Source organism: Natrix helvetica, assembly GCF_964273705.1.
Source record: "Natrix helvetica genome assembly, chromosome: 1".
Taxonomy (NCBI): Eukaryota; Metazoa; Chordata; class Lepidosauria; order Squamata; family Natricidae; genus Natrix; species Natrix helvetica.
The window spans coordinates 350,527,163-350,541,731 of NC_138548.1; the positions used below are offsets into that span (position 1 = coordinate 350,527,163).

Below are 14,569 nucleotides of genomic sequence, written 5' to 3' on the forward strand. Positions count from 1 at the left end.
AAAACAGTTTGGTTAGAGATTGTTCGAGGTGAAAACATCACTGGAAAAAGTGGGTTATGACTGTTTTTAACCCTTATAACCATTACAGCATCCCCACGGTCATGTGATCCAAATCCAGACGTTTGGCAACAGACTCATCTTTATGACGGTTGCAATGTCCCGGGGGCCATGGGGTCACCTTTTGCGACCTTCTGACAAGCCAAGTCTTTCGGGAAGCCAGACTCGCTTAACAACCATGCTACTAATTAAACAAGTGCCGTGATTCACTTAACAACTGTGGCAAGAAAGATGGCAAAAGGGGACCAAACGGACAGAACAAATGTCTCACCTAGCAACAGAAATGTTTGGGCTCAATTGTGGTCGTAAGTCAAGAAGTACTTGCAAATGAGGCACACAAAAGGACAATAAAGAGCACAATGCAAAAGGGAACTGCGATAGATAACATTCCCCAAAGTTTTGTGGATTTTTTCACTCATGGGGGAAAAAAAGAGTGGGAAGGCCCTGCCTGCATGTTTGAACATGGATGAAAAAGAATGCTGCCATAAGAGTCCAGTTCAACATCTACTTTATAAAACGTTGCCGTGGGTCTTATTTTATTTATTTATTCGGCATGTAGCATCTACAGAGGACATCCTGTGGGGCGAATGCTGCTATTAAAAAAAAAGAACAAGAACAGGAAACAATTGGATCATTTTTAAATGCAAAAATCCTCAAAGCAAGCTAACCAATCTGGCTTCCTGAGGGTCTGATTATCTCCGGGTGTCTGTGGCAGCCTCTTCTCAGGTGGACCAGAGGAAAAACCCCATCAGATGAGCTAATTCTCCTTTATTCTAAGGCCCTATTTTAAGGCAAATCTTGAAAGTACTAAACTCCCGTTCTCTCTCTCTCTACCACCTGGCAGGTAGGGAGGTTCCTTTCCGAGTCTCTTTCTCTGAGCATTATACAGCTGCAGCCCTGCTACCCCCTTATTTGGTTCTTCCCTAAACAGCAGTTCACTTTGCATGAGATGGCTGGCCATGGGAATTTGATAGAGATAGAGAGAGAGATAGAGAGAGGGAGGGAGGGAGGGAGGGAGGGTGGGTGGATGGATAGGTAGGTAGGTAGGTAGATAGATGATAGATAGATAGATAGATAGATAGATAGATAGATAGATAGATAGAGAGATAGATAGATAGATATGAAGATAGATGGATGGATGGATGGATGGATGGATGGATGGATGGATATGAAGATAGATAGATGGATGGATGGATGGATGGATGGATGGATGGATGGATGGAGCGAGGGAGGGAGGATGGATGGATGGATGGTTGGATGGATGGATCGATAGATATGAAGATAGATGGATGGATGGATAGATAGATAGATAGATAGATAGATAGATAGATAGATAGATAGATAGATATGAAGATAGATGGATGGATGGATGGATGGATGGATGGATGATGGATATGAAGATAGATGGATGGATGGATGGATATGAAGACAGATAGATGGATGGATGGATGGTTGGATAGATAGAAAGATAGATATGAAGATGGATGGATGGATGGATGGATGGATGGATGGATAGATAGATAGATATGAAGATAGATGGATGGATGGATGGATGGATGGATGGATAGATAGATAGATAGATAGATAGATAGATAGATAGATAGATAGATAGATAGATAGCGGTGGTGCAGTGGTTAAGAGTGCAGTACTGCAGGCTACTTCTGCTGACTGCCGGCTGCCTGCAATTTGGCAGATTGAATCTCACCAGGCTCAAGGTAGACTCAGCCTTCCATCCTTTCGAGATGGGTAAAATGAGGAGCCAGATGGTTGGGGGCAATATACTGACTCTCTAATCCGCTTCGAGAGGGCTGTAATAGATAGATAGATAGATAGATAGATAGATAGATAGATAGATAGATAGATAGATAGATAGATAGATAGATATGCATGCCACAATTGCACACAGAGCCATATCTGCTGGCACGCAAGCCATCAGCTCCAGTGTGCATGCGCATGCCGGCCAGCTGATTTTTGGCCTTCCGGAGGGGTGTTGTGCACGCATGCGCATGTAGGGGCACTCTTTGCATTATGGGTGCCAGCACACGGCGTGCTATTGCGCATGTGCACTCGCATTTTGGGCGCCCAACAACAAAAAAGATTAGCCATCACTGATCTATGCATTGGCTTTGGTCCAAAAGAGGGAATGCATTCCAGATCCATTAGCTAAAGAGCCCCTCTTTGAGGGAGATAGGTGAGGTGGTTTCAAAATATGGAAAGAAAGAGGGGGGAGGGAGGGAAGGAAGGAAGGAAGGAAGGAAGGAAGGAAGGAAGGAAGGAAGGAAGGAAGAAAGAAAGAAAGAAAGAAAAAGAAAAAGAAAGAGAAAAAGAAAGAAAGAAAGAGAAAAAGAAAGAAAGAGAAAAAAGGAAAGATGGACAGACAGACAGACTGCCTTCCTTCCTTTGTGGGACTGTGAAAGCACACTTACACTACTGCAATAGCAGTTCTCTGGGAGGGTCCTTTCATCCCCCCCTGCCCCAACCCCAAAAATAGATTTATGTGGGCTTCCACCACCTTATGTCATTTATGAAATTGTAGAACAGTTGGTTGTTCTCCCAGACCTTGGGGACAGAGGGAATGTGGAACCCCCTGGGTTTCTTCTCTTTTTGTTTTGTTTTACTTTGCTTTAATTGTTTAATCGAGTTTTTATGAATGTTCTGTGGAAGCGGGGGGGGGGGGGATGAGAAAGGACTATACTTTGCTAAGATTTATACCTACAGTTGGGAATTTCAACCAAGTTTCTAGATTTTACATTCAGACTCCAGCAAGATTTACCTAACAGCTTTATTTCCTTCTTTGAATCAGTTCTATGCTAATCTCTCCCCCCCCCCAAACACAATTCCTGTTGGTAGGCAACCTTAATGAATACAATGCAATATTCGTTCTATTTACAATGTAATCACATAGCAATGTACACGTTTGTAATTCCGGGACAGATAAAAGTAGTATATTGAAAGGTGGCCCTCCGTTTTATTCTTTGTTTACACAACACAAACACACGTAATTTAAGCCACAGCCGCACTAACTCCTTGCCACTATAGGACAAAATCACAGCTTCAGTTTAAGAGTCGATGCAAACACAAATTTAAACAATACCAAGGACACCCAAAGGCGTTTTTCAAAAAGCAAATGGACTCCTTTGCTTTTCCTTAAAGGCATTTTGCTTCTCATCCAAGAAGCTGCTTCAGATGAACTGAAAGAACTGAAGAAGCTTCTTGGATGAGAAGTGAAACGTCTTTTAGGAAAAACAAAGGAAGTCCAGTTGCCTTTTGAAAAAACACCTTTGGAACAACTATAACCAAGATGACTGAGCATCTCCATAGACAATAATAGGGACAGAGGACCAGCTAGTTAGCTGCTGCAAGAAAATTACACCGACTGACTAGAAGCAATGGCACGACAAAGTAACATAAATGTGTGCATTGGAATATCTGCAAGAAATACCATTTGCCTGTAAGCAAGAACTGGTGGGACCATAAAATAGTCAAAGTAATAGAAAATTAAGAAGCTAAAGTGTTTCCGGTATTCCAGTATTTGAGAGACTGCCACAAAGAAGAGGGGGTCAATTTATTTTCTAAAGCACCAGAAGGCAGGACAAGAAACAATGGACGGAAACTAATCAAGGAGAGAAGCAACCTGGAACTAAGGAGAAACTTCCTAACAGTGAAGACAATTAACCAGTGGAACAGATACAAATTTATCTCATACACATATACAGATAGTCCTTGATTTATTACCACAATTGAGCCCAAAATTTCTGTTGCTAAGTGAGACATTTACAATACAATACAATACAATAGCAGAGTTGGAAGGGACCTTGGAGGTCTTCTAGTCCAATCCCCTGCCTAGACAGGAAACCCTATATCGTTTCAGACAAATAGCTATCCAACATCTTCTTAAAGACTTCCAGTGTTGGGGCATTCACAACTTCTGGAGGCATTTTCTGTTCCACTGATTCATTGTTCTGTCAGGAAATTTCTCCTCAGTTCTAAGTTGCTTCTCTCCTTGATTAGTTTCCACCCATTGCTTCTTGTTCTACCCCCAGGTGCCTTGGAGAATAGTTTGACTCCCTCTTCTTTGTGGCAACCCCTGAGATATTGGAACACTGCTATCAGGTCTCCCCTAGTCCTTCTTTCTCTTAAGCTAGACATACCCAGTTCCTGCAACCGTTCTTCATATGTTTTAGTCTCCAGTCCCCTAATCATCTTTGTTGCTCTTCTCTGCACTCTTTCTAGAGTCTCCACATCTTTTTTTACATCGTGGCGACCAGAACTGAATGCAGTATTCCAAGTGTGGCCTTACCAAGGCATTATATATTTCTTAAGTGAAGTTTTGCCCCATTTTATGGCCTTCCTTACTGCAGTTGTTAAGTTAATAATAATAAGGCTATTAAGTGAATCTGGTTTCCCCGTTGACTTTGCTTGTCAGAAGGTCGCAATAGGAAATTGCATAACCCCAGGGAGCACCGCAACTTTCACAAATATACAGTGTCGCAACAATAACATGGGGCTTGAATCATACATTTGCCGGTTGGACCGCTCCCTCCTCTCAGATGCCAATCAGTGTGTAAATGTTTTAAACAAAATAAAAAATCAAATTTATAAAGCCACCCAACTCATAACAACTCTGGGCAACATACAGAGATATCAGGGGAGAAATACGACATGCAACCTGGTCTAAATACCTACCTTTGTAATTCATACTATTTTCTATCTCCTCAAGCACCATATCGGCATCTTCAGCGGCAACAGCACCAATGTCAACAATTGTCTTGGGCTGGCTGGCATAAGATATGACTGAGAACTTGACCGGAACTTCAAAGCTAGAAATCTGAGGAGCAAAGAAAAGCCAAAACACACAAACAAAAACAGGATTACGCTTTAGAGAACATCCATCAAACAGGTCATTTTACCATCAAAAAACATTTTTCCATATGATATTCTTCCAGCAAAGGATTTCATTTTAATGTTTGGCAAAGAAATCTGAGGCATACTTGTCTAGTCGTTAAGGCACCAAGCTAGAAAGCGGGAGACTGTGAATTCTAGTCCTGTCTGAGCCATGAAAGCTAGCTGGGTGACCTTGGGCCTGTTACTCCTTTAAATATCACCTAAATATGAGCCAGCAGTGTGCAGCAGCTGCCAAAAAAGCCAACACAGTTCTAGGCTGCATGAACAGAGGGATAGAATCAAGAACAGGTGCAGTGTTAATAAAGTGTTATAATGCCTTGGTAAGGCCACACTTGGAATACTGCATCCAGTTTTGGTCGCCACGAAATAAAAAAAGATATTGAGACTCTAGAAAGAGTGCAGAGAACAATAAAGAGGATTAGGGGACTGGAGACTAAAACATATGAAGAAAGGTTGCTGGAATTGGATGTGTCTAGTTTGATGAAAAGGACTAGGGGTGACATGATAGCAGTCTTCCAATATCTCAGGGGCTGCCCCAAAGAAGAAAGGAGGCAACCCATTCTCCAAACCCCCGAAGGCAAGACAAGAAGCAATGGATGGAAACTAATCAAGGAGAGAAGGAACCTAGAACTAATGAGAAATTTCCTGATAATTAATCTGTGGAACGACTTGTCTGTTGAAGTTGTGAATGCTCCAACACTGGAACGTTTTTAAGAATAGATTGGACAACCATTTGTCTGAAGTGGTTTAGGGTTTCCTGCCTGAGGAGTGGGTTGGACTAGAAGACCTCCAAGTTCCCTTCCAACTCTGTTGTTCTGTCTCTCTCTTCACGAGGTGGTTGTGAGGAAAATAAGAAGAGGAAAGTGTGTTGGATATGTGGGTAGGATATGTTAGCCGCCTTGAGTCATTTGAAAAAATAATAAAGGTAGGAGACAAATGAATAAATTGCAAATAAATAAATAAAAATATTCCACAATGCTCCCTCAGTTGATATGAAGCAGGATCCTGGTCTGCTCAGTTTCAAGGTAGCTTGAATTGATCAGGAATACATAATAGCAACAATTCAAAGACCCAACAAGTGTGTGTGGTGTGTGTGTGTGTGTGTGTGTGTGTTACACTTACAACCTGGATTCAAAGTTCTGACGACACTCCCAGGACGCATAACCGACCATACTTCGGGTGCTGTGTAACTGGGCCACATTTGTAACATGTAACAGTAACAGAGTTGGAAGGGACCTTGGAGGTCATCTAGTCCAGGGGTGTCCAAACTTGGCAACTTTAAGACTTGTGGACTTCAACTTGCTGGCTGGGGAATTCTGGGAGTTGAAGTCCACAAGTCTTAAAGTTGCCAAGTTTGGACACCCCTGATCTAGTCCAACCCCCTGCTCACACAGGAGACCTATACTAGGGATTCGAACCACCGAACTGCCAATCTTTCTGATCGACAAGCTCAGTGTCTTAGCCACTGAGCCACCTAATCATCCTACAGCCACTTTATCATCCTAATCATGTGATCACATTTTATGACAGTGCTGCTTTTTCCCCCTTTTCATTCCCCTTTCATTTCCCTTTTATTCATTTCATTTTACAGCATAGTAACCAACTTTAGGCTGCACCTATTAAAGGGCCGATTGCTGCAAAGAGCTCATTTTTTTGCCATAGAAATGCCATAGAAAACCATTGGTTTTTCCTGTTGAAGTTGAATTGTTGTGGAATTTTCTGTCAAACAAAAGCAGGACTTTTTAAATATTTATGGAAAGGAATAGTATCAGCTGTCCTCGTTTGTTTGTGCGTGATACTAAGGATTGCAGTCACTGATCGGTTGATAACTTGAGGGGTCAGCAAGTCATTGCATTGTTCTTCCAAAATCCTCTCAACAACACACCAGCAGCTGAATACACAAGAGTGGAAGCCCAGGTTTAGCTTTGATATCCCAGCCCTCTTTCCAAACCAGCTTTTGATCCATTTCTCCCTATTCAAGGTGACTGGATACTGCCAACTTACAATCATTGAACAAGAGTGATCACTCCTCAAGGACATCTATAAATCAACACTTCTGGCTGGGGAATTCTGGGAGTTGAAGTCCTTGGGAGTTGCCAAGGTTGAGAAACACTGCTACGAATGGTAGTTTCAACGTGTCCTTTGGTGACCTCTTAAAACCGAATTTTGGAGGACGCCACGGCAGTAAAAGAGAAGCTCTGTTCTTAATGAATTAAAAATCCAAGTTGGGGAGGGGGAATTTCCAAAGTAACAAAGGCAAGATAAAAACATCTTAAAAATAAAATGGGACTGAAGCATGCAATGAGTCAGAGAAACAGGATGATAGAGGACAGGAAGGCCTGGAGGAATGTTGTCCACGGGGTTGCGATGGGTCGGACACGACTTCACAACTAACAACAACAAAACATTATCAAGCAGCATCTTCTACCTATCCCAGGTCCTTGGCAAGGACTCAATAGGTGAATAAAACTGCCAAATTCAGTCTAAGCATCCCACCGACTGGGTTACCAACCATAATAATATTATATTAGATTAACAGAGTTAGAAGGGACCTTGTAGATCATCTAGTCCAACCTCCCCAACCAAACAGGAGAGCCTATACCATTTCTGACAAATGGCAATCCAATCTCTTCTTGAAAGCCTCCAGTGATGAAGCTCCCACAACTTCTGAAGGCAACTTCTGTTCCATTGGTTGATCGTTCTCACTGTCAGAAAGTTCCTCCTTGTTTCTAGGTTGAATCTCTCCTTGGTCAGTTTCCATCCATTATTCCTTGTCTGACCTTCAGGTGCCTTGGAAAATAGCTTGACCCCCTCCTCTCTGTGGCAGCCCCTCAAATATTGGAGCACTGCTACTGTGTCTCTCCTGGTCCTTTAATCAAACATGTTCCGCCTGATTCTCAACAATCCTAGTGACTCACAACAAATAAATTGCAACGTTCTTGTGTGCTCCCCCCTAAATCCCTCCAGCATACGGCACTAGAGCGAACAGAGGATTCACTTTTTTTTTCTTGCTCTGATCCCTGTAAAAATAAAACTCCAGCAATTAGCTAAATTGGCCCCCACAGATATTTATTTTCTAAGTCAATTTTCCATGCTGGTAGGGAAGGGATTCTCACTCTAGGAATGCACTTAGGAAAAGACGGCTTAGGACTTGATTATCCACAAGACCATCTTTGTCCTAAGTTCCTTCTGCCTGATCACTAACATCTGGATTCCAGCTGTAAACCACACTCATAAAATTTCGTGAAATGTGCTTTTTGGCAGTTGTGCCTGCTGTGTGAAACAGCGTGCCCCAAGGCCTATTTATATTCTCTAAATCTATGGAGATTCTCAATCATTCAGGTCATTATTGTCCCAAAGGCAACTGGACATTTCAAGGTGTTTTTCTTTGAAAATGTTTCCCTTCTCATCCAAGAAGCTTCTTCAGTTCTAAATGACTGGTTAATGCCTCAATACTGTGGTAGAAGAGTAGAGGCCCTAAGGTAGAATAGAATCATGCTTCAGATGGTGACTGATGAAGAAGACATCTGTATCAACTATTCTTCTGTTCGTTAGGGGCACTGTGGTGGCACAGTGGTTAGAATGCAGTACTGCAGGTCTAACTCACTGCTCACTGCCAGGAGCTCGATTCTGAGCGGCTCAAGGTTGACTCAGCCTCCCATCCTTCCGAGGTAGGTAAAAATAAGGATCCAGATTGTTGGGGGCAATAAATTGACTGTAAACTGCTTCAAAAGGGATGTAAAGCACTGTGAAGTGGTATATACGCCTAAGGGCTATTGCTAATTGATGTAGTCTATTAACCCTATAAGTTAAGCGTCCTGGAGTCCCTTTGTGTAGGGTGTAAGAAAGATGGCCTTGACAGAGATATGCAGAATTCGTTGTGTAGGCAAAAGGGGCTGAAGCATTATTTAAGTCCTGAGTAACGAGATAACATTCAGAAGTGGCTTAAGGCAGATGCCTCCCTAATTCCATGGAGTATAAGAAGGAGGGGGACAAAAGACTTGCAAAATTCAGTTATTATAGCCAATCTCGATCAAAGGACCTTTAGGTTTCCTGTCTGGTACCTGGTGGAGGGGATATTCACCAATGGAGGGAGCATACCGATTGACAAATCAATAAATAAACCAACTTAATCTACTCACAGTCTTGGTGCAATCCCTTTCTCGCTTCCAACTTTTGGGGATTTAATCTTGTACACACTCTGATTTGGTTGCTTATAGTATGGTTAATCTGGGTTAAACTTTCTTAAAGTTCAAATTAGTTTATATTTGCAGGGTAAACATATCCTTATGTCAATAATCACCAGCACTGTTGCTAACCCTACCACTGTCAAGCGCCAGGGAAATCAGGAGATCCAGACAATTCAAATGGGTATAAAGATTTACGGTAAGCTTAAGCTCTCTACAAGAATCTGAACTACTAACAGTCCAAGCAATTTGGCAGTAAGATAAGGAATTCAAGGTGGGCTGGATTTAGACTGATGATGTCTTTGACCCCTCTCTCGGGCTCAGCCTGGTCACCTCCTACATTCACCTCCCAATTCGTTACCCAACCCGTACCTACAAACACTTACCCTGATGATGATTTGGCTTACAGCATCTTTAAAGATAGAAAAGTTAGGTTCTGTCACGCTGTGGGAAGCATCCAGCAGGAAGTAAACATAGAGGAAGCTATCTTTGGTCAGTATAAGTCTTCGGCCTAAAGATGGAGCTGATGTGGAGAAGAAAGAAATTGTTATTTCCCATCCTAAGCAAAAGAACTTGCTTCTACTTTACTTCTTTTCTCTCTCTTTCCTCTTCAATAACCTAGGATACCTCCAAAGAAGCGATTCTGAAGACACACACACACAAAAAGGGCAGTCCAAAGGCAAAGCAATAGAATTTGCTTGTACAAAATGCACCATGAAATTGACCCAGAGGTGGGTTGCTCCCAGTTTGGATAGTTTCGGGAGAACTGATAGTGGAATTGGGCGTGGGTCGTCGAACCAGTAGTGATGGGTGGCTGGCCATGCCCCCGAACCAGCTCACTCCGACGCTCGCCCTGCCTCGTCTTCCCCACGTGCATCCACACAATTGCCTCCTAGTGCCCATACACAGGTAAGCAGCATGGGCTGCTCAGGGAGCCCCGAGGCTTCGCAACCACCGCCTCCTAAGTGGGATCGAGCCTCCCCGCCTCCTCAATGCACGGAGGCAGGAGGTGGCAATCTCTTTTGCTGCCTGCGAGCTCCAGCAGGGGGCCCGAGCAGCCAAGTTAGCATGCCAGGATCTGCCGGCTGCCTCTAAACTGCAGTTTACTCGTGAGCAAGTTTACTCATGAGCAGGATGCTCAGCAGCTGGCAGATTGCTGGCTTGCTTGCTCAGCGGCTCCCCCCCCCCTCAGCTCACAGGCAGTGAACAAAATCACACACTCTAGCTGTTCTATCTTGCGGAGGACATAGGTGGACAAATGGAGGCGAGCCAGGACTTAACAGAATGCTAACAATTTATTGCTAACAGGTTGCCAACGCGGCAATTCACAATACGCGCGCTTCGCTAACAGGCAACAGCCGAGCTCTGCTCTGACAGCCTTTATATATGACGCTGTCAGAGCAGTCAGCCAATCAGCGCTTAGCACAGCGCCCCCTAGTGTAGCGGACCAGAGGGAAACTATATACATAACACTAGCTCTCCTGTGTTCAGCGCGGCGCGGCTCAGGTGGCTGCTTTCTTTGGCCTTTTTAAAAAAAGTTTCGCAGCATATTTTATTTCCCATCTCCAATCTGAAACATAAATTTGCCAAGCCACGCCGACAAAATAAGCCACGCCCACAGAACAGGTAGTAAAAATTTTTGAAACCCACCCCTGAATTGCACAGGCAGCATGCTGGCTAGGGAATTCTGGGAGTTGAAGTTCATATATCTTAATTACCAAAGTTGAGAAACATTGGTCTAATTCACGGAGGATAAGGCTACCAATGGCTGCTAATCATGTTACTACGTTGGCCTCCCCAGCTAAATCAGACAGGAAACTTGACTAGGTGAGTGAAAATTACTTTATTATAAGGCTACATTAACAGTATCTCGTCAGTCTGAAATTCCCACCTGCCACTTTTAATTGATAAACCCATTAGGCTGGCTGGTCTGGAGAAAAAAAGACTCACTTTGAATTGTTCCAGTTGGGTCCAACTCAAAGGTGGATACTTCACTCAGAACATCTGTCAGCGAGGCTCCAAACTCAGCTTTAACATCTTCAGCTCGGTCATAAGAATAACTGGCTGTGGGGATTGGAAAAAGGGAACATCTTGTGTTATTGCAGCCTTATTATAATCTTTATTTAAAACAATTTTTGTTCAAAAAAAATTGTTCAGGACAAGAAGCAATGGGTGGAAACTAATCAAGGAGAGAAGCAACTTAGAACTAAGGAGAAATTTTCTGACAGAACAATTAATCAGTGAACAATTTGCCTGCAGAAGTTGTGAATGCTCCAACACTGGAAGTTTTTAAGAAAATATTGGACAATCATTTGTCTGAAGTGGTGTAGGGTTTTGTGCCTAAGCAGGGGGTTGGGCTAGAAGACCTCCAAAGGTCCCTTCAAACTCGATTATTCTGTTATTCTCTCTCTGTCAGGCCATTTCACAGTTTTTTTGTTGTTGTGGGGAAAATAAGAAGAGGAAAGTATGTTGGATATGTTAGCCATTTTGAGTTATTTGAAAAAATAATAAAGGGAGGATAGAAATGAATTGATTTAAAAAATAAATAAATAAAAATATTCCACAATGCTGCCTCAGGTGATATGAAGCAGATTCCTATTCTATTCATAGCCCTATTCATTGTTCTATTTTATTCTACTCTAAAAATATACTGTCTTTGAATGAACAAATAATTGCTGAAGTTAAACAATTATTACTCAATCTTTGTATGTATGTATGTATGTATGTATGTATGTATGTATCCTCAGGCTGGTGTTTTCGGCCGAAACGTTGCCAAGACAATCTCAATCTTACACGGGAAAAGACCCGAATACAACAAGTCCAGCATACCTACACCCGTGAAAATCTACAAACACACACACACACACACACACACACACACACACACACACATGTTTTCGTAGATTTTCACAGGTGTAGGTATGCTGGACTTGTTGTATATATGTATATACATACATACACATAAACACACAAAATGTGTGTGTATGTTTTCCAACATAACTCTGAATACCTTGAGCAATTTTAACCAAACTTGATACACAGATGACTTACTCTCTGGAGAAAAATATTGTGGGGGTAAGGCACCCCTAAAACCCCTTGTGTGTGTGTTCTGTTAAGATACAGCCTGTTGTGGCTTAAAATAGCTTCTACAGTACTGCCATAAAATGGCTTCTACTGTGCAGCGCAGTGGAGTTGCCATGGTAACGGCTTCACAGTACTCCATAAGGGGGCTCCCTCTGTTAAGGGGGAAAATCCAACATTAGCAATTACTAATGGTCTGGATATTTTCCCCCTATAAATAAATATCCGGACAATGGCAGGTTATCGGCTAGTGCAATATAAAAAAGGAACATGTCAGATCCCTAAAAGTGATACTGCCATTCAATTGGGAGGAGGGGGGCCTTGGAGTCAATTTATTGGCAGTGCCTGTGACAACTGATATTTTACAACTGGTTTCCTAGCGCTGAAAAGCCTGAGATCCCATCACCTTTTGAGGAATGTTTATGACGGCCATGTGGGATGTTTTACTTTAATGTCTAACGGAAAATAGCCTTCGGAATGTATGTTTATTCGGCTCTCAGGGCAGTTGATAAAGGAAACATCTTCACACTTGTGTATTGGCTAGAATCTGCATTCTAACAAAGGGGAGGGGTCACTATTACTTGAATTGTACTTGCATTGCCTAAAGGGATTCAGATGTCATGGCTTCCATTCTTCTTAATTAAAGTTTCCTTTTGAAATAATCCGTTTCAAGAGTTTTCACTTTCTTAAGTTAGGAGAGGACCCCTTACAGAACATAAAAAAGATGATAAAGGGGCCAGGGCAATTGAAAATGAGATGTGTCTAATGAATGTAAAATTTTAAAAAAGGATGCAGAAGCTAAAGGACAAGCAGTGACCCTGGAGATCATCTAATCTAACCCGCTGGGGGGAAAAGGTGTCCTTGAAATGCATACCTCTACAACTTGGCTGCGTATCAGACCATTCGCCGTCCGGCATGCAGACCCGCTGGGATGATCCAATCAAGTCTAAGTTGGTTTGACATTTGAATGAGATCCGATCACCCAGACGGTTGCCTTTTCCTGTAGCAATCGCCCCCGGGGGCACAGCAAGGGTGAGGCAGTGCCCGACTGTGGAACGAAGACAACAACATCAACACAATTGTAGAGACGAGGCTGTAGCAGATGATGTGGGGAGGCACATGGCTACTCTCATCTTGCTTTTCCAAAAGCTTCTTCATTTTTACAGCAGCGTACACAAGTAGCCCTCGACTTATAACTCTTCATTTAGTGACCGTTCAGGGTCACTAAAATAAGGGTACTGAAATAAGGAACTTGTGTCCATTTTTCACACTTTACAACCGTTGCAGCATCCCCCATCGTCACGTGATCAAAAGTCAGGCGCTGGGCAACTGGCCTGTATTTACGATGGTTGCAGTGTCCCGAGATCACGTGATCCCATTTTCTGACCATCTGACAAGCAAAATCAATAGAGAAGCCAGATTCACTTAACCACCGTGTTACTAACTTAACAACTGCAGTGATTCACTTAACAACGGTGGCAAGAAAGGTCGTAAAATGGAGCAAAACTGACCTAACCGCTCAATTGTTGGGCTTAGTTGTGGTTGTAAGTTGAGGACTACCTGTGTTGTGTGAAGCGTGAATGGCCGTTGCTACCACAACATGTGGTGACGGCCATCCAACTTGTTTAAGTTGAACGACTGAGATGTTTAGCCTGGAGGTTGTTTAGTGAATGTCCAAAATGTACCCAAAAACCTTCTCTGAACCCCAAACAAGATCAACCAGAGCTGGAAGCGGAGTTGGCATCTCCAGAGCAAAGAAAGGACACCTATGAGAAGTGGACATATTGAAAGCCTAACAAGATTTACCTCCATCATGACTAAAGCAAAACAAGATTTACCTCCATTTTGACAAAGCAAAGAAATATTGGAGTAGGATTCACACCTTAATACAGAGGATTCTCAAAGTGACTATGAAGATAAAACCAGAAATTTTTCTTTGGGGTTTAATGAATAAAGACTTGAGGTGCGGGAGATGGATCTTGGATCTTATATATGTTGACGGCAGATTACTTTATGCACAAAAATGGAAGGACACTTAGATTCCCACAATGGATGAATGGCTGCAAAAGTGGATGGAGTTAGCAGAGATGGCTAAATTGAGTGCTTTGTTTAAAGGAAAATACATACCGTATTTTTCGGAGTATGAGATGCACCAGAGTATAACACGCACCCAGGTATTGAAGAGGTAATTTTTTTAAAAAAGAAGGTAGGTAGATAAAGGGATAGAGAGGGAGGGAAAGAGGCAGAAATACAGTAGATAGGTAGGGAGAGAGAGTGAGTAGTTAGGTAGGTAGGTAGATAAAGGGATAGAGAGAAATAGAGAAAGAGAAATACAGTAG

At 42.6% G+C, this 14,569-nt stretch overlaps 1 protein-coding gene across 2 annotated transcripts in view; it reads right to left on the reverse strand.

Moving 5' to 3' along the window:
- Nucleotides 1-14,569, reverse strand: part of LOC309382601 (complement C2-like) — a 63,908-nt gene that overhangs the window by 37,492 nt on the left and 11,847 nt on the right. For both annotated transcript variants that reach the window (XM_081934294.1, XM_081934293.1), the window contains exons 4-7: nt 13,105-13,278; nt 11,100-11,213; nt 9,536-9,672; nt 4,744-4,885 (exon numbers count right to left, since the gene is read on the reverse strand). In XM_081934294.1, coding sequence (XP_081790420.1) covers nt 4,744-4,885; nt 9,536-9,672; nt 11,100-11,213; nt 13,105-13,278 — 567 coding nt within the window. The remainder of the gene's footprint in view (nt 1-4,743; nt 4,886-9,535; nt 9,673-11,099; nt 11,214-13,104; nt 13,279-14,569) is intronic.